This window comes from Echinops telfairi, unplaced genomic scaffold (assembly GCF_000313985.2).
Source record: "Echinops telfairi isolate 266 unplaced genomic scaffold, ASM31398v2 ScPeMD7_2;HRSCAF=8, whole genome shotgun sequence".
NCBI lineage: Eukaryota > Metazoa > Chordata > Mammalia > Afrosoricida > Tenrecidae > Echinops > Echinops telfairi.
Window position 1 is genome coordinate 28,830,076 of NW_022103898.1, and position 20,227 is coordinate 28,850,302.

General features: G+C 39.8%; 1 protein-coding gene across 1 annotated transcript in view; it reads right to left on the reverse strand.

The window, feature by feature from the left end:
* Positions 1-20,227, reverse strand: part of APAF1 (apoptotic peptidase activating factor 1) — an 89,383-nt gene that overhangs the window by 39,316 nt on the left and 29,840 nt on the right. The window contains exons 10-16 of the mRNA XM_004700750.2: positions 20,205-20,227; positions 16,197-16,323; positions 15,084-15,209; positions 12,873-13,004; positions 10,751-10,876; positions 5,562-5,723; positions 2,066-2,194 (exon numbers count right to left, since the gene is read on the reverse strand). Of these exons, the coding sequence (XP_004700807.1) occupies positions 2,066-2,194; positions 5,562-5,723; positions 10,751-10,876; positions 12,873-13,004; positions 15,084-15,209; positions 16,197-16,323; positions 20,205-20,227 (825 nt within the window). The remainder of the gene's footprint in view (positions 1-2,065; positions 2,195-5,561; positions 5,724-10,750; positions 10,877-12,872; positions 13,005-15,083; positions 15,210-16,196; positions 16,324-20,204) is intronic.

Below are 20,227 nucleotides of genomic sequence, written 5' to 3' on the forward strand. Positions count from 1 at the left end.
ATCAATCACAAGGATCAACTTAGAGCCTCCTCTCAGGGGGATGAACAGAAAAGTGGGTGAGGAGTGACAGAGGACGATATAAGATATGAAAATAATAATCTATAACTCATCAAGGGTTCGTGAGGGAGGGCAGGGGAAGGAGGGGGAAGAAATAGGGAGCTGATATCAGGGGCTCAAGTGAGAAGAGAATGCTTTGAAAATGATGGCGGCATATGTGCAAATGTGCTTGACACACTGGATGAATGTATGGATTGTGATAAGAGATGTAAAAGCCCCCAATAAAAGTATTTAATAAAGAAAATAGAGAATAAAAAAAGAAAAGAAAGGTTGGTAATTCAAATCTACTCTGAGGCACTTGGGAGAGAGGTCATGTACTTCAGAAACATCAGTCACTGAAAACTGCACAGAGCACAATTCCACTTGATAGTCTGAGGCTGCCATGAGTTGGAATTGACTCAACAGCAACTGGATTTGGTGACATTTCATTCTGAAGAGGCTGATAATTGCAGAACTGAAAGAAAAGGTTGACATCAGTGTAAAGAGGGAATTATTCCTCCTTGGAGAGGACAACCCCCACAGCATCTACCTGGAGGATTTACAGGTAACGTTTCAAGATCTCCAAGCAGATCTGAATCTTCCAAGGCATTGTGCCAACTGTTTTCAACGGCAGTGGAGCCTTTTTACCCTTACTAGCTCAGCTTCCAAGGGAAGTCCTTCAGTATTACAGCATCTGTTGTACTTAGAATCAGAGGGGCAACAGAGCTCATGCCTCATTCTCGTTTTATCTGTCCCTCTATGCTGAAGAGCTGCAGCTCAGCAACTCCCCCACCTCACCTTTGTAGTAAGGGAGAAGGTTGGAAATACCACGAAAAATGCCTCAAGTAAGCATAGAACACTGAAGAAAGACTTGCAGTGGTCAAGGTTCCCTCGGGGGGTATGGGACTTGTGAAGCAAGTAAATCTCCCATTTTCCAGATAAAGACCCATCTTCTGAGTGCTATCACATCTCAAGGGGCTTCAAATTATCTGACGGTAAGGCTCACTCAGGGAAGGAGGCGTAAAAAATCTTGGGAAAACTATCCATCGTTAAAGAAGAAAAAACAGGAAATTCATTGTTTTTTAAACAAATTAGCAGGGATTCACTGGGTAAAATTCTTCCAAGACAAGTTAGACACAGTCTGTGAATGTACAATCTGGTAAGTACAAACAAGTAATTTCTACGCCATTTTGATCAAAAGTGTTTGCCAATGAAAACCCTATCTAAATATCATTTCCACTTTATCCTTCTCAATGATCTAAGAAATCTGAACTGAATTAATCTCTCATCATTTCTTTGCCAGAAGACTCTATGCCTTCACTATTTCACCGATGTCATGTTTCTGCCTAGGAAACCAGCAGTCATTCTGTTGTTCCTAGACCTCAGCACATGCAAGGCATTCTGTAAATGTTTGGTGAATGGTACTCTCATTCCCTGTTACACTATCAAGTTTTCCAATCACTGTGAAACTCATAAAGTTGGCTATATAACTCAATATAAAGGACCCCTGATGGTGCACTGGGTTATGAGTTGGACTGCTAACCTCAAGGTCAGCAGTTCAAATCTATCACCAGCTGCTCCGTTTTCTACTCCCATAAAGATTCACAGTCTCGCAAACGCATAGGGGCAGTTCTGCCCTGTCCTATAAGGTTACTGTGAGTCGGAATCAACTCGGTGGCAGTGAGTGTGGCTTTGGCTTTTTGTGGCATAGTGTGCTGCTAACCACGAGGTCAGTAGTTTGAACCCACCAGCCACTCCACAGGAGAAAGATGGGGCACTCTGCTGTAGGAAACCACAGGGAGTTCTACTCTGTCCTATAGTCATTCCCTGTCCTACTGCCAAGTCCTCCAATCACTTTTCAAGTAATGAAGTTGGATACAGAGTTTAATAAAATTCTTTACGCTGTGAAGAAAATATTCAATCATTTCTCAAAGGAGCATCCTCAGCAGTTAATAACATAAGCGGTCCATTCTTTATCATCCTTTTCCTTGGAAAACACAGCTATCACAGAGTAAATTTTATTACTCACCTCCACACAGTACTGGGATAAAGCAAGCACTGCCAACTGATTGTGAGAAGAGAAGTCACAATACTGGATGGTACTATGATATCCTGTGTGGATTTCTGCCAACAGGCCATTGGTATCAATGTCAAAAAGCTGCCAACATAAAATATGGAGATATTCTAAAGCATAAACAATACCCAAAGGAATTCTAAGTTTATTTTTAAAATAATCTCTTTCCACTTCAAATGAAAATATAAGATTTGAACAAGTACTGGTAACCAGTATAATAACTGGTAGTCATAAATAAGACATGATCTATGTCCATATACTTGTAAAGCAAAACTAATCTTGAACCACATTTTTTTAAATCATTTTACTGGGGGGCACTTACAAATCTTATGACAATCCATCATTCAGTTGTATTAAGCACACTTGTACATATGTTGCCATCAGCACTTCCAAAACATTTTCTTTCAACTTGAGCCCTTAGTATCAGCTCCTCTTTTTACCCCCTCCCTTCCCCACCTTCCCACTCTAGTGAATCCTCCATCAATTATATATTATTGTGCCTTACACAGTCCATTGTTTCCCTTCACCCACATTTCTGTTATTTGTCCCCCTGGGGGTGGGCTATATAGCCAACCTTGTGATGGTTGAACCACATTTTTTATAAAACAAAATTCACCATAAATGACTCCCTCAAGATGGTCAAGAGAGAAATAAAACTTCTGTGAATAAATTAATATACTAGCCAAATTAATATACAGAGCAAATTCTCCCTCATGCTTATTTATTCAAAAAAGAAAATGTATACTCATAAATTAAGATGATAAAAATAATACACAGCATAGGCTTGCTAAAATGAAATTAGCTCAATCATTTCTATTTCTCTTCAGAGTTACCAAAGTACTCTATTACAATAATTTTTCCCATCTTTGAATTTTTTTAAAAAGATATTTTTGAATGCAAGCCTCTTATTTCAATTTCCAAGCAATTAAAAAATGCTGAATACACTCTTCTGCAATTTTCCCCAAATGTCTAAGAATATTTTTACCATTCTACAGTATATTGACTTAAAGTCAAAGGTGTATTCCTCAGGAATGTATTTCTCAGGAAGGAAAACTAAGCTTCCAGGGTGATCTGTAAAGCTGTTCCATGAACACAGGGCCAGTAGCCTGCACAGATGGTAAGCAGCACAGGGGGTATTGTTGGGGGAACTACAATGGACAGGAAATCAGAGTGGAAATGCTTCCCAGGACAGGTCATTCTTAAAAATTAGACTAAGAGTGAGAGAGAAAACTTGGCAAATGCTGAATGGGGAGGTGTCCCAATTCTTTAGGGAGCAATAAGAAAAGACCTAACTAACAAGGAGGCTCGGCTAACAGCACCAAAGGGTAGGAAAGAAGAGGAGGAGGATGGAGAGATCCAAGTGTAATGAGTTCGCATCAGCATGAGCGATCTCAGGGAAGGTGTTTAAGCATGGGAAAATAAGGAGCTGCTCTACAGACTCTTAAAATTGGAAGACATTTCAGGGAATGCAAAATTATTTTTCTCTCTCAGTAGAACAGTTCATTAAAAATCTTCGGATAAGCAAATGCAGTGGTCCTTTTTTCTTCTTACAGGCTTTAACAACATTAAGACGAAAAGACATTCTTTTCTTGTAGTTTCCTGCTAAAGAGGTATAAACCTATAAGCACCAAGACTCAAGGGTCGGAGCTACTAGAAGTTGATGAACAGCAAGCATATAGGGTATCAGTAAGTTTTCATGTTCTTTAAAATAGTAACGTCCCTTATTCAAGTCTTTTAAAATTGCTATTAACACAGAATATCACTGAGCCATTTGGAGAAGTTATTTGACTGCCCTGGAGCTCAGTTTCCTCATTAATATCCGATATTGGGCTCTTGCACACTACTGTGTCCCTGAGATACTGATATCAAAAGAAAATATACATGACTGCACTCTGAACTCCACACAAATGGAGCCACTATTGATACAGGGAAGTGGAGGAGTAAGTCTACTGATAATCAATACTAGAAATATGATTTGGTCTGTTAAAAATCCAAAATGAAACAGCCCTTAGCCGCGGCCCGCCCCCCCACAAAAAAATGTAGCAGCTGCCTCCCTTTAAAATCACTTTAAAGCTTATCCAGCAGGGATTTTCCAACTCGAGGAGGCTAACAAGGTCCATAAGGTAAGTAGCCAGGCACCAAGCATCCCCCCGTTTAGATAAGTGAGTGTGCGTCAAGCTCCATGGGACGGGGTTCACCGGCTCTTGGAGAAATGCTCTTGTGGTTGTAGGTGCCACCAAGTCAGTTCCAACCCAAGGGACCCTCTGCACAACAGAATTAACACCGCGCGGTCCTGCACCATCCTCACAGCTGTCCAGTGTCAATCAAATACCTTGAAAGCCTTCCTCCTTTTCACTGCCCCGCTATTTTACCAAACATGATGTCCTTCTCCAGGGACAGATTGGTTTGTCCTTTTAGCAGTCTAGCTAAGTTCCTAATGATCACTGCAAACTCTGCCATCTAAAGACGATCAATTATATGCTATGACAGAGTAAAACCCTGCTAATCCTTCCTGAAATCACTGTTTTTAAGAAACAAAACTGTTCCTTGTATATTAACTCGCGACGTCAGGACTGAACACTGAAAAAACTCAGAGAAGAAACCTGGCTGCTTTCCTTCTGCAAGTGTTTGCAGGAATAAGCTCAGAATTTCTCAAATCAACTGGTCTCTGGTTTGGGATAACAGTGAAAGGTCTCCTTTGATCCCTTGCCGTCCAACAATATTATTACATAGAAAACAACAACAAGGCATTTCCTGGTCATTTCCTTTTTTGCCAAATTGATCCATGAAAATCTCACAATCTTGCTTAGTCATTCACTCTATCAGAGTTACCAATTCACAAACATTTAAGTACAGAAAGCACTTTGAAAATCATGTAAGCCCGGGCAATGAATGTACAAATGCGCTGTACACAATTGATGTGTGTATGGATTGTGATAAGAGTTGTATGAGCCCCTAATAAAATGATTTTTTTTTAATTTAGCTACTAAACTCTAATACTAATAATAATGAGAAGTACCCTTTCTATTATTGTGTAAAATACATGCAGAATAAAATATATGCCATGTCAGCATTAAAAAAAAAATCATGTAAGCCCATGTGTTCCAAATTTTATGAAAACAAACAAACAGGAGTGGTGAAAAAAGTATTACACACTGGAACATATTTGAAAAACACTGGATTCAAACACTGCAAAGTACTTCTGTCATATGGAACTTCCCGGGGCCTTAAAGATGTTAGTTCATTTAAACAAGTCGAGTGAGCAAGAAAAACCTTTTCACCAAACTCAATATCCCCTGGGGCCCATTTCCAAAACATTTTGAGGTGTTTGGGAGCCTGCCCAAACTCCAGACTCTACATATCAATAATCAGTATAAATTGCTCCAATCAGCAGAGGTTTTCATTTTCATTCATTGATGCTACATTTGTCTTTTTAAAAACCAGCACTTACAAAGAGTTTGTATTTTGCAGCCACCATTATCCTGGCACCGTCAGCGGACCAAGAACAACATTTCACTATCACTTCCACATCCTCTTGAGGCTCCTCGGAATTCAGCAGGAAGAGCTTCACATTAATGCTTTTCTTTTCATTGGCTGATCTCACATCCCAGAGCTGCAAATGGAAACCAACAATCACAAAGTCTTTTTCATCTCAAAGCACAGAATTCTAGAATTCAACCGAAGTTAAAGGTCACATAAAATTATTCACATCACCTAATGAGTTCTTTTCACCTACGTATGAATTGTTATGACTAATTAAGAACTCCAGCTTCATTCATCACATTCCAGAAAAGAAAAAAAATGCAGACGCAGTGTTCAAAATACAGAATACAAAATCAAATAAAATGTGAAAGAGCCTAGCAGGGTGTAGAGGAGGGTAGGTGTAGAGGAGGGTAGAGCTTGCGGGCAACAGTAAGGACAAGCTACGGGGATAAAGGAAATGAGATGATGGAGCCCCTCACAACTTGCCACTGCTGCCCTCTGCTGTGTCAGTCATGAAGTTTGCATGGACACTACACAGGGCACAGTCCACGCAGAATTGTTCCCTAACAGACCATCCAGAGATACAGACATCCCTGGAAACAGAAAGCAGAGATCTTGTTGAAGGAGGCAAGAGACCGGAGAGAGGCTTGTTGAGGCTAGAAGAGCTCTAAAGTCAAATGAGTTCTATAGGACACAAATCACTCCAGACCTCACTCACTAGTAGAGCCACTTACACAGCACAAAAGACCTAGGCCTTTGGAAAGATCTACCTTTGCTCCTCTGGGCCCTGAGGCATATTCTCAACTTCAAAGCTTGGTAATTATGGCAGCACAGGCCAAGGGATGGTCAAGGATAAGGACCAATTAAAAAGCTGCTTCTCAGGCTTTAATGTGGCTGCCCACGTACTGATCCAAGGTCAAAGTGGATTCATTTTGCCAGGTACATTTTTTAATCTAAAAAATATATATTATATATCCTACACCTAAACCTTTCCCCTGTGGATACAGTAGATGCAGTTAGACAGACAACAGGCATAAAAAGCTAAGCTTCCCCTGATGCTAAGAAAGGAAAAACACCATAACCACATATGCCAAGAGCTTCACTCAAATCAGCCAGCATGGATGAGAAACCACATGCTGACTCCCCTAAAAACAATATAGAGAGAGAAAATACAAAAGCACACACACACACAGACACACACACACCACCACCACCACTCCCCAATTTCACTCTATCTGCCTCAGCTGCATCCATCCTTTTCCAGACTGAGTAAAGCCTGAGTCGGGTCCTCACCTGTCAGGTTGTTCTTAGGTGCCACTGAGTCTAGCCCGACTCATGGCGACCCCATGTGCTACAGAACAAAACACTGACCACTCCTGTGCCAGCCTCACAATTGTCCTAATTTGTGAAGATACTGATGTAGCCACTGTGTCAATCCTTCATGTCAATGGTTTTTCTCTTTCAAATCTAGGAGGGACGAAATCTCACACAGCAAAGGACCAAGTAAATGGCTACTACTGGTTCATTTTGATCCAACTGTACGGTATCCAGGGCTCATGTGTGTCCTGTGCCCAATTCTGCCTTAAATGGAAAATTTTAAATAGAATTTGCACTTTGAACTAGTTTCAAAATATCAAAGCCTGAAAAACACCTCTTATAAACATGATATCACACAAAATGTTTAGAAAAGAACATTTAGGGGTGGGAAATTATTTTACAGTTCTTTACCATCTGGGAAAGTAGATGCTTTAGAAGACTTTGACCTTGAAATGCTGTTATCAGACACCCTTTTGCAGGACCTCTGTTTACAACTTATCACCATATCAGTGGAGACCAGCCAAGAACTCAGGCTTGACAACACCGTGAGAAAGCTGCCACAAACGCAAGCAGTTCTCACCAAGAGTGCAGTAATGCCTGTCCCCTGCTGCTAGTGCGCCCGCTGTTCTACAATCACAGTGATACTCACACGTGGACACAAAAATCAAAACCCTGCCCCTGACCAACTGTTAAGTTTTTTCTTTGAGCTTGATTTGAGAAGTTTGATTGAAGGAAAAACACCAAGGGTTTATCATCTTGGACACATTTATTAAATACTATGCTAGTGAGGTTCGACAAATGAATCAGATATGCATACCGCCCTGGAGGGATGTATAAGGAATTAGTAATGGGAGCAAGACATGCACATAAGTGGCTCTAACACACAGGACCTGTCCAAAGAGGGGAACTGATACCCCAGAGTGGGAATGCTGCACTCAAGCTGCAGGCCTGAGGGGACACAATGTGCAGGAGGTAGCCACCTCCCTCCACCCACTAAAGATTAGTCTGCCTTACACCAACTTAAGAGGGACAGGAATAGAGGGTCATTTTACACCCAACACGGTTGACGGTTGGGATAGGGTCATCACTGCAAAAATAGGGAGTTCAGGGAAATGTTCTAAGTGTGAGATCCCTACACATCACCCCAGAACTCCCATATAGACCCTGTGGGTAGGTGACTCAAGATTCTTCCCTGAACACCACAAGAGCCACATCAAGACAAACCACCAAGAGTCTGACACCTGGAGTTAACCCTTAAAATATCAGTCAGACAACCTTATAAGGAAACTCATAATACACAAGTCCCAATCAGCTTTTAGCGCTGTAATCTTAAAGATGAAAATCTCACCCAAGAATCAGCCAGCTAAGAAATAGCTCTAACATGCGGGCAGAAACAAAAACCAACGAACAAACAACTACACAGGTATGTGAAAACTTAAAATAATGTCTTAAAAGAGACGAATGGCTATTTAAATTGGGCCCTTACAAAGATAAAAGCAGAAATTAAAATTTTAATAGCAAGATTGGAAAATAAGGCTACTGAAATCTTTCAGAAAGCAAAGCAAGTGAGCAGAGAGAGAGATGAAGAGAAAAAACAAAATTTTTAAACCATAAACAGGTATTCCAGAAAGAAAAAACAGCAGGCAAAAATCACACAAATAATTCAAGTAAGCCAACTCAAAGTATCTAAGTTTCCAAAAAAAAAAAAAAAAGAGCCACAGTGCTAAGCACAATAAAGAGAGGTAACAAGATACATTATAATAAACAGACACACGTGGGGAAGAGATGAGCCAGTCAGGTTGCAGGGTAGCAACGATGAAACATACAACTTTCCTCTAGTTCTTAAATGCTTCTTCCACCCCGCCCCCCACTATCATGATCCCAATTCTACCTTATAAATCTGGCTAGACCAGAGGATGTACACTGGTACAGATAGGAACTGGAAACACAGGGAATCCAGAGCAGATAATCCCTTCAGGACCAGTGGTGAGAGTGGCGATACTGGGAGGGTGGAGAGAGGGTGGGGTAGAAAGGGGGAACGAATTACAAGGATATACATATAACCTTATCCCTGGGGGATGGACAGAAAAGTGGGTGAAGGGAGACGTTGCACAGTGTAAGATATGACAAAATAATAATTTATAAATTTTCAAGGGTTCATGAGAGAGGGGAGCTGGGAGAGAGGGGCAAAAATGAGGAGCTGATACAAAGAGCTCAAGCAAAAAGCAAATGTTTTGAGAATGATGATGGCAACAAATGTACAAAAGTGCTTGATACAATGGATGTATGTATGGATTGTGATAAGAGTTGTATGAGCCCCCAATAAAATGATTTAAAAAAAAAGTAAACAAGTGAATCAGAAACCACCCCCACCCCCACCACCCAAAAAAAACTAATAGAAACATATTCATGGACAGTGACTATAATAATCAACGTATACTAACTGGGCACTCTCATCATTTGGGCAAGGTAATTAGCCATTAACATGGGCCTAGAAGAAATAAATTGAATAGGAAAAAGCACAGCAGAATGATGAAAGGCTAAACATCTTAGAAATCAGCCTCATGAGTCTGGGCTCACCACAATTATTAAAGGTACTATTTGTGTTCCAGCCAAAAGCAACAAGATAAAAAGGGTGATAATGGATTATGCTAGCAGTTCCACATTGCGTGTGGTAGTTACACAATTTCATGTCAACTTTGAGAAAAGAATGAAGGGGTGGAGTCCAGTCTGTCAATCAGGTCACAGTCTGATGATTCCTCCTTGTGGGCATGACCTTCTCACGACGATTCTGGGAACTTCCTCTCTCTTCATTCGGCCATCAGAAGACGCAGACCTCTCTCTGAGGCCTCTCAGGATTCACATTCCTGTTGACAAGCCACATGGAGCCACACTAATGGCAGCCAGAGCCCTGGAGATGTGTCCGCTGCCACTGGATCCACAAGACTTTCCACCCATTGGCCAGCAATCTTCCTGCATTTGGCATCAATGCATGTACTGTGTGAGTCTGAAGTGGAATTCATGAGCTAATATTGGACTTATAGGTTAATATTGAACTTATGAACTTGATCTGGACTGGGCTGGGATGTTTTATTGATGCAAATTATTTCTTGATATAAAGTTCTCTCTTACACAAGAGTGTCTCTGAATTTGTTTCTCTAGTCAACTGGCCTAACACACTGCAGTAAGTAGAGGTGGAAAGTACATCTAGATGGCTGCTAACAGGCATGAAGTACGATAGCCTGAGCCAGAGCAAATATTGTAGAATGGGAGAGAAAATGGCAGATTAGGAGACAGAGTCAAACAAAGATAGGTTCAATTTATGACTAAAAGGAAAGAGGAGAATGGATAAAGAGGGCACTAGACGGAGAGTAGAGACATGAATAATAAGAAATCAAGACTGAGATCATATTTGAAATTCAGATCTCACTGAAGATGTAAGACTTCTCAAAGGGCTATACAATTTAGGAAGTTGAGTAAGCTTTTCCCCTGGCCTTTACGTTTGTCCCAATAAGGATCAAAAACAAGAAAACCATATAAAAGGCATAAAAAATAAATGATAATTAAAATCAGGACCTTTATAAATTGGATTCCTATAGATTTCCAAGTATTTTAAGAAGCTATCACATGAAATTTATGCTTAAAGAATTTAAATTAATTTTAAACTTAAAGTTGTAAATCATTCATAAGCAATCGTATTAAGCAATTACCATTATACTAAATATGTTCCTGGAAGTTGAGGGAGAAACTATAGAAATATGAAAGCAATCTATTTCAATAACCAAATCATAAGCTTCCTCATACAATTACAATCCATCTTCACGACATCCAAAAACATACCTTTAGTGTTCCATCAGCTGAACAACTGGCCAAAAGCTTATCATCTGGTGAAAATCTACAGTGAGTGACTGAATTTGTATGGCCAAACAGAGTATTTCGACATTCTTTTTGATTCAAATCCCAGAGCTGTTAGAGAAAGATGAAAAGGTAAACTTTAAATAAAAACTAACACTTACTGGGAGAAAGTTAAAAATCATGTAGAGTTTTTCCTTCTTTCTCATTATAGCTTCCAAGTTAGAACATGTTCAATTCAGTTACACAAAAGTGCCACGAACTTTTGACTAGCAAGTAATGGGGTATCCCTTATCTACTACGGGATTCTAAGAGGGCGGAGGCTTGTATAGCCTGAGCACTATCTAGCCAAGTGAACAATTACTGCTTAACTTAGCTGATTGTTTGGAAACATTATTATTTTACTCAACACAAAATAAATCTACCCAATTCCTCACTTATCAACATAATTAGGTTCCAAAGACCACATTGTTATGCCAAAATTAGTGTTACGCAAAACTTCAGCGACCAAATGCTCTTCGGGCTACAGGAGTGCATCATTTCAGAGTCAGTGCAATGGGGCTGCTTGCTCCTCTGTAACAACCTTCTGGGCGAGTCAGCTGGCACCACTTCAGACCACAGGTAGAGCTGAGCGGGGTCAGAATTTGCTGCCAGGAGAGGACCCATCCAACCCTGACCCACGTGGAGTTTTTACTTTCCAAGAAAATGCCTACTTATCCATGACCACCACTTGCTGGTCCCGGCACCCGAAAGCACCATCAAACACACAAACAATGGATCTTGGGTACGCGGTAAAGTAACCACCATGCATCCTGCCTGCATTCCACTGTCACCTTCTGACATTCATCATGCAAAGTTGCAAGCAGGGCAGACACAGCCTGAAGGCCTAGCATGGATTAGGCAACAAAGTAGAATGTGTACATGGACAGGTGATGAGGGCGTGGCTTCTCACCTCTTTTTTCCCCCTCCTTTTATTTACATCCAAAACTGGAGGAAGGGGTGGAATGGGAGGGATCAAACTTGGGGCTCAGGTGGGAGGCACTCCCTCAAAACACATGGGTCCTTACCTGGCTTTATGATGATTTAAGCAGAATTTTTTTTTTTTACTATTGCCATAATGTAAAATGTAAGTTAACCAGAAATTTAAGTAAGTGAGAACAGATTTAATACATAATGAAAATTTCCCAATTTTTAAAAAAGCAATTTTATCCAACTTTAAAAGTATTCATTTTAAGATTTCCAAATGCAATCTTAAATCTAAACAAACTGAGGTAAAATCTTCTAACACTATAAAACTATGACTCAAAATATATAAAGATAATCTACAATATAGGTAAACTTGACAAGAAACATAAGAGGTAAGATAATACAAAAGAAGCCAGCAGATCTTTCTGGGATCCCAGGAACACTTTATTTCTGTTTTCTAGGTATGACAGATAAGGGGAAAAGTGCTATACTTTTTTCATAATGTATAATTACAAAACTATTAAACTATAGTGAACGAATATCTACTTTTCAAAAATTATTTTCCTGCTTGCATCGTTTCCCACAGTCTTTTGGTAACCGAACTTCTCTTTTGAATTGAACTCACTTGTGATTCCAGTGGACCTCACTTCCACAGGGCTAGACGTGAGACTAGGCAATCTAAGGATTCCATCCTCCTGGCCACTGAAGTTAAGTTATTTAGCAACTTCAGGAACCAATTCAATAAGTCTTACCTAAAATTAAACCTATGGGATAAGGGAGAGTGGCCACTTCTTTCCCTCTATGATTAGGAGATACAAAACCTATGTGAGCCTGGAGCTGAAGGAGCCATGTGTCTTGCCACATAGAGACATTAAGCCTAAGCCAACAGAAAGGGCCGGAAGCTGGAGAAAGTTAGATACTCAGAAAATACTTGAAAAGCACCTGAATTCAACTTAGCCTGAAGCCATGGTCCCACTAGACTTTTCGGTCATATGAGCAAGTATATTTTTTCTTTTTTGTTTTGCATAAGCTAAATGATTTTTGCAGTTTCTATCACTTACAACCAGAATAGCCTAGGACTTTGAACTGATGGTCTGATATATCTATTAGATCTGTCTACATAATTGCCATCATTCACACTTACTTTGAGGAAGTAATCACTTGACCCAGTGGCCAAGAGAAGGTGATGACTGTTGTTGGTAAAATGGCAACAAGTGACTTGCTCTGAGTGCTCATCATAGGTATGCACTAGTTCCCCAGTCACAGAATTCCAAATCTAGAGAGGAGAGAGAAAACAGAGTTCACAACTACCTCTTACTTTCAAAAGGAGGAGAGGGGACAAAGCAAACACCATCACTTTAAGGGTACGATCTAGACATTAGTCATGGCACTAATTTTTACGACTAAACACGCAGCGAATGAGTATGCGTTCACTCCAAAAAAAAAAATACATCAGTGTTTTGTGTGGATGCACAATGAAAAATTCACTTGCAAGTCTACCCGTGTGTTTTTCTACAGCATAATTAGAATCTCATGAAAACTTCCAAGGACAAGATTTCATGTTCTTCTGCACAACAGCAGCAAAGAAATATTATAAAGGGTATGACTTAATTGTCTTTAACAATTAAGGTGAATGGTTACATTTAAGACCTTGTATAATGTCCAGTTCTCAAGAAAAATTATCATCACTCCAGTCACCATATAAAGCAAACTGACATCTGTCATACATGACCAAACCAAAAATCACGTTCACTGCCATCAAGTCGATCCCGACCCACAGTGATCCTATAGAACTGCTCCTGTGGGTTTCTGAGACTACAAGTTTTTACAGAAATAGAAAGGCAAGCATGTTTCTCCCATAGAGCAGTTGGTGGTTTCAAACTGCTGACCTTGCAGATCACAGCCCAACATGTAACCACTAAGATACCAAGGCTCGCCTCACATATAACATACCTTAATAAATAGTATGCTTAAGAAACCAACTCATGAGGTGGTTGCGTGACTTGTAAAAAAACGTAATACACATGCTATTTGTGTAAACATACAGTAAAGTGGTCTCTTCCATAGAGCAACAAACCAAAGAGTAGTTATTTAATAAATCTTCACTAGAATTCGACTTTTTAAAGGTATTAATGCCCCCTCCCAAAGCATTTTCTTTGTATCTTACAAAGCACTTATTAGGATACCCAGATTTCCAAAGAATTTCTTATCTTGAAGTTCTTAAATAGGTCTTTCTGCCTCTCACTTAATATTTTGAGTTCTTAGAAACAGAAATCCGGTATTAATTCCTGTTACTCCACATAGCTCCCAACGCTAAATGAAGCTGGTCTGACATAAACATCCCATGTTTCATTATATTTTCCCTCTAATACAAATGTTCAGTAATGAGACAGGTAGAGAATCAGCCCTGGCATGAATGAGACGGCAGTTGTTAACTACAGGAGATTTTGCCACTTTGTCATCGTCTAGACGAAGAAAGGCCCAAGCAGTTATCCACAGATGCAAAGTCCAGCTCTGACTCTGGAGTTCCTCAGAATGGCCAACTCCGAGGTGAATCAAATCGTGGGTTCTAACGCTCGCTAGAGTATCCAGTTTATTGAGAAGTAGGTTCTTAAACGCCTCAACTTAGTCTGGACACTCCGTAGCCCTCTCCCAATAGGTGAAAATACCCAAGACCACTCCTTGTCCTCAGTTCTGCCAAGGCCCACACCTATTAATTAGGTTCAATATATTTCACAACTCCTCCCTTGAAAAGCCTACAAAGAAGCTGCTTCTCGGTAAAGGAATAAAAGAGATCCCTCCACCATCAGTTTTTCTTAAATGCCATCTGTGTTCTGGATAAAAGGCAAATTGAGAGAAGAGATCAAAATTAACAAGATCTGAATCCTTGTTATTTCCCCCTCTTTATTGTTTGGGCAAGAGTTTACTGGTCTGCTCAGTAACCCAGCTTTGCACTCCCTGTGGTCCAGTTCATGACGCTGAATAAAGCCTGGTTGTCTCTCACAATCCATGTATTTTACAATATAATATGATCTCAGACAATAATTTTATGTAAGCACACTTCTGATCACAATGTACTTAAAAGATATACACTGATATTTAACATATAGACCCATTTACAAATGGCAAAGCAAATTCATAAATTTTAATTGTTCTTCCCTGCTAAATTGCTTCCTTGTGAAAAACCTAAGGTTTTTAAAAAAATCTTTTCAACTATGTTTACTTAACACAAGAGAAAAGCTGATTTTCTTGAAGTTGTCGGCATGAAGTTATCTTTAACTTTTCATAACCTAGTCCCTATATAAGGGGAAATGAATTGTGGGACTATAACCCAAGAAAAAACATATTTTCTTACCTTCACTTTTTTGTCCACTGAACAGGTTGCTATAAACCTATCATCTGTAGAGAACCCACAGCAAAGGACTTCATCTTCATGAGCCTTGATTTCTAGAAGCTTCTCTCCAGTTTCAGCTTTTAAGACCTGCACAGCAACAACAGAAGCTATAAACCATTTAATCATTGGCTACAATTCAATACAAGTCTTCCCTTAAAACAACTTAATCACTGCTATTTTGTAAATAAATGAACCTTGGCAAAAGATACTCCGAAACTCAGAATTTCTGCTATAAATATATAAGCCTGAGCATAGGTAACTATCAATTGTTAAATGTTTGTAAATATCAATAAAGTGGTGGAGTATAGCTTCAGTTCTTAATATTTTGGCAGGCTTAAAAATCAAATAGAAAACAATTCAATGAACATGCTTGCTTTCTGGGGCTCAGAATCCAAAACTAATAAAACATTAAGGTGCACACAAAGGGGCTTGAAAAAGCTCATAGAAAAGCACAATCATGTTTCAATTCTATTTCCTACAAACATTTTAAAGCCCCCTCATGTAGAAATAGATATGCAGTCATAATCCTGCAAGGTCTAAACTATCCTACATATTATAATTCTAACTAATTCAATCCTGTTTCCTTCACGATCAAAGGCAGAGCACACATGTAGAGAAACATATTCTTTCATGTTTTCTTAAAACATTGGGAATTTAAAGAAAATCCCTTAAAGAGTCTTAAGAAATAATGTAGCCAAATTCCTAATCAGTAATTTCTGCCTATTTCTTACAAGTATATGTTTGTTAGTTTTCCTCATCAAAGCACTGCTCAATATGCTATGAAGTCCTCATACCTTTTGACAATCTGTATGCCTCAATATCCTTTGCTCTCACATAAGGACAGAAAACTGAATAGATGGATAAAAGGTATTCTTTTATTACCTGGTAACTATAGATTTATGACAATATGCAATAATCTTGAAAATATCTAGAGGAAGCTTTCATAAAATGCTCAAGAGATCTGAATTTCTTTACTATCTCTAATAGATATGATTTTCTTGAGTTTTAGACTGAAACATGTGCTAATCAACAAAGTAGTAAGTAATCTTATTTTTCTCAAGAGGTATGTTTTACCTGTAAGGTTTTATCAGCTCCACAGGATGCAATTCTCTGACCATCCTCCGAAAAGCAGGCATGGTAAACAGCATCTGTATGGGGGCGGACAACTAAACGGGAGAGATTCTTGATGTTTTTTTTGTTTCTAAATGAGGGGGAAAAACAGAAACCAAAAAAATGGTAGTAAAAGTAAGATTTTGTTTCAGTAATAAACTACCTTTAAAATAAAGTAACCCCCCAACACCATCACCAAAATACAAAATTCTCCAAATTACATTACCAACACAGAAATGACAAAAGGGGTTCCCTGAGGAAAGCATAATGTAACAAAAGGGGCATGTGAAGACAAATGTTACTGAGGTAGTTACATAATGTCATGTAACTTGAAGAAAATTAAAGGTACTGGTGGTCTAGAGCCTGTCAATCGGGTCACAGCCTGATGGTGCCCCCTTGTGGGCAGGGCCGTCTCATAAGGAGAGTCCTAGGAACCTCTCCCTCTCTGCCTTCACCTTCCTGCTGGTGAGCCACTCTTGAAACCTCCCAGATCCCTGGAGATGCATCCACCACCACTGGACTTTGCACCCACCAGCCGGGTGCTGCTATCCCTGCATGCTGCATCACTGCTTATGACTGGATGACTCTGATGAGGGACGTATGGACCCAAGTTGAACTACGCTGGGATGTTTCCTTGATATATAATGACTTCTTGATATAAAGCTTTTTCTTACACATATATGAGTGTCCCTGGATTTGTTTCTCTAGTCAACCCAGCCTAAAACAGTTACCCTATATCAAACAACCTGTCACCTGTTATAACTATCACTGAGTTGGAAGACATCTAGTTAATCAAACACATGTCACTTTCTAGTTTCTGTTGATGTACTGATAATAACCACAGGTACCAAGCTGCTGCTACTGTTGCTATCAGTTAGGTGCTGTCATGTGGTTCCCAACTCATCGCGACCCTATAAGCCTGGGAGCACGGCCCCTGACGACTGTGTCGACTAACATCTATGCAGGAGCAGACTGGTCCTTCTCCCGTGGGGCTGCTGGTTAGGAGCCAAATGCGCAACCCCTGTGCCACCAGGGCTCCTAGAAAATGACACCGCTTTTTAAAAATCACCACCTCTTTTCAAAGTAAAGAATCTAAGCAAACTGAAAGTCATTCCCTACTAAAGTATGATACTACACTCACCATTAAGATGGTGTATGCTAAAACTGCTCTTAGTACAATTATTCAGCACAAGAAACAAGATTAAGCAATGTAATTTTCTTTATATCTAAACCGGCTAAATATCAACTACTCCACTAGTATCAGTGCACTATTTCCTCTGAGCAAAAAGGGTAAAGGACTTTAATGTGTACTTACAACAGGTAAAAAAATTGTATTAGAGCAAGTGTCAGAATGAAATATATAAACCCCAGTCAAGACTATGTAGCTAAAAAAAAAAAAAAGACGATGTCATTGAGGGCAAAAACATATGTAAATGATGTACTGCTTTATCCAAGTGTCAAAGACTTAGACCTCAAGACAATCAATCATTTATTAGGTGGGCACACTTTGGCAAATGCTGAACCTAGTAATTTTCCGATATTTATAAAATGGTAGTCATTGATACAATCACACTAAGACTGAAGGAGATATTAGTTACTCACTTTCAGTGAGTAAGGCTTGATCCCTGGTTGGCACAGTTAAATGTGTGATTACGATCCCTGGTTGCTTTTAGATCCCTGGTTGGCACAGTTAAATGTTTGATTACGATCCCTGGTTGCTTTTAGATCCCTGGTTGGCACAGTTAAATGTTTGATTACGAACTGCAAGGCTGGCCATTTGAAACCAACAGGCACCTTGGAAGATGGTCCTGCAACCTTCCTCTGAGAGATGACAACCTTGAAAATTCTGTTGTTGTTTTTTTATCATTTTACTGGGGGCTCTTACCACAATCTATACATACGCACATTTGTACATATGTTGACATCATTTTCAAAATATTTTCTTTCTACTTGAGCCCTTAGTATCAGTTCTCTTTTTCCCTCCCTCCCCCACACTCCCTCCTTCATGAACTCTTTTTTTTTTCATGTCTTACACTGACTGATGCCTCCCTTCACCCACTTTTCTGTTATCTGTCTCCCTGGGAGGCAGTTATATGTAGATCATTGTAATTAATTCCCTCTGTCTCACCCTACCTTCGCCTTACCTTCCTGGTATCTCTACTCTCATTATTAGTCCTGGGGGTTTTATCTCTCCTGGATTCCCTGAGTTGCGAGCTCTATCTGCACCAGTGCACATGCTGTGATCTAGCCAGATTTGTTAGGTAGAATTGGGGTCATGATAGTGGGGTCAAGGGAACATTAAAGAACTAGAGGAAAGTTGTGTGTTTCATCGGTGCTACACTGTACTCTGACTGGCTCGTCCCTTCCTTGTGACCCTTCTGTTAGGGATGTCCAACTGTCTACAGATGGGCTTTGGGTTTCCACTCTGCCCTCCCCCTCATTCACATCAATATGATTTTTTGTTTTGTGTCTTTGATGCCTGATCCCATCAACATCTCATGATCACACAGGCTGGTGTGCTTTTTCTATGTGGGCTTTGTTCCTTCTCAGCTAGATGGCCACTTGTTTATCTTCAAACCTTTAAGACCCCAGATACTATATCTTTTGATAGCTGGGCACCATCAGCTTTCTTCAACACATTGACTAATGTACCCATTTTGTCTTCAGCAATCATGTCAGGAAAGGTGAGCATCACAGAATGCCAGGTTATTAGAACAAACTGTTCTTGCGTTGAAGGAGTACTGAATAGAGGCCCAAAGTCTGTCTGCTACCTTAATACTTAACAAATAAATATATGTACATTGATCTACTTCCTATCATTATATATAAATGTATTTACATATGTACATGCTTGTATTTAGACCTCTATAAATGTCCTTTGCCTCCTAGTCCTTCCCTCTATTTCCTTTTACTTTCCTCTTGTCCCACTATAATGTTCAGCCTTCATTCGGGTTTCAGTAATTCCTCTTGGCGACACTGCCCTTGATCAAGCCTTACCAGGCATCCCATGCCCTCCTCGCCATCAATTTTAGATCACTTGTTGTTCCCTTGTCCCTGGGTTTGTTGGCACCCCTTTTCTTTCCCCCGTCTCCCCCTCTCCCGTGTGCCCCCAGAACCGTCAGTCCGTTGTCTTCTCCTAAACCTTGAAAATTCTATGAAGCAGTGCTACTGTATAAACCGCTGGGATTTACCATGAATCAAAATCCAGCAACAGCAATGTGCAAGGCAAAGTGCTATAAGTTTGTAACCACTGTATCATTTAAATCTGCACAAAGGTAATTAGCTCAATGGACTGTTATCTCCATTTTAAATATAAGACAAGGTCTTTGGGTGGTGCAAGCTGTTAAAGTGTTTGTGCTTGTTAAGTGAAAGACTGGCCGTTGGAAACCACAGGAGAAAGGTTAAAACAGTCAGTCTGCTTCTGTAAAGGTTAAAGCATCGGAAACTCTATAAGGCAGTTCTATTCTGTCCTATAAGGTCACTATGAGTCAGAACGGAATTGATGACCATGGATTTAGATTGGGTTTTTGCGCCTTGTGTTGACTTTTTTGGATGGGGGAAGAACAAACCTGAAGATTGGCAGTTCAAACCTACCAAGCAACCCCAAAGAATGTCTTGGCAATCTGCTCCCATAAAAGGTACAGCTTAGGAAACCCAGACCCGGGACTCCAAAGCCCATAGTCCTCACAAGTAAACCACATTTGAATTAAGTCAGCAATTGGCATTAATATTTAGGATGACTATTCAAAAAAACCTTATACACAAGCATCTATTTTTAAGGACCCTTTGAAAATATACTTATTTTCCCCTATGCTTACTTCTTTGAAACTTTTCAATAAGTAAGAATGCTTATGAAAAGTTACAGCTCAGTTCAAAGAAGTTACGTCTTCCTGGGGTGAACTTATTCACTATCTGAAAAATAATGACATGGTTAGTACTCAGCCTCCTTTGGTTTCTCTCCTACCTACTTACATCCACTCCAGGTACAGCATTCC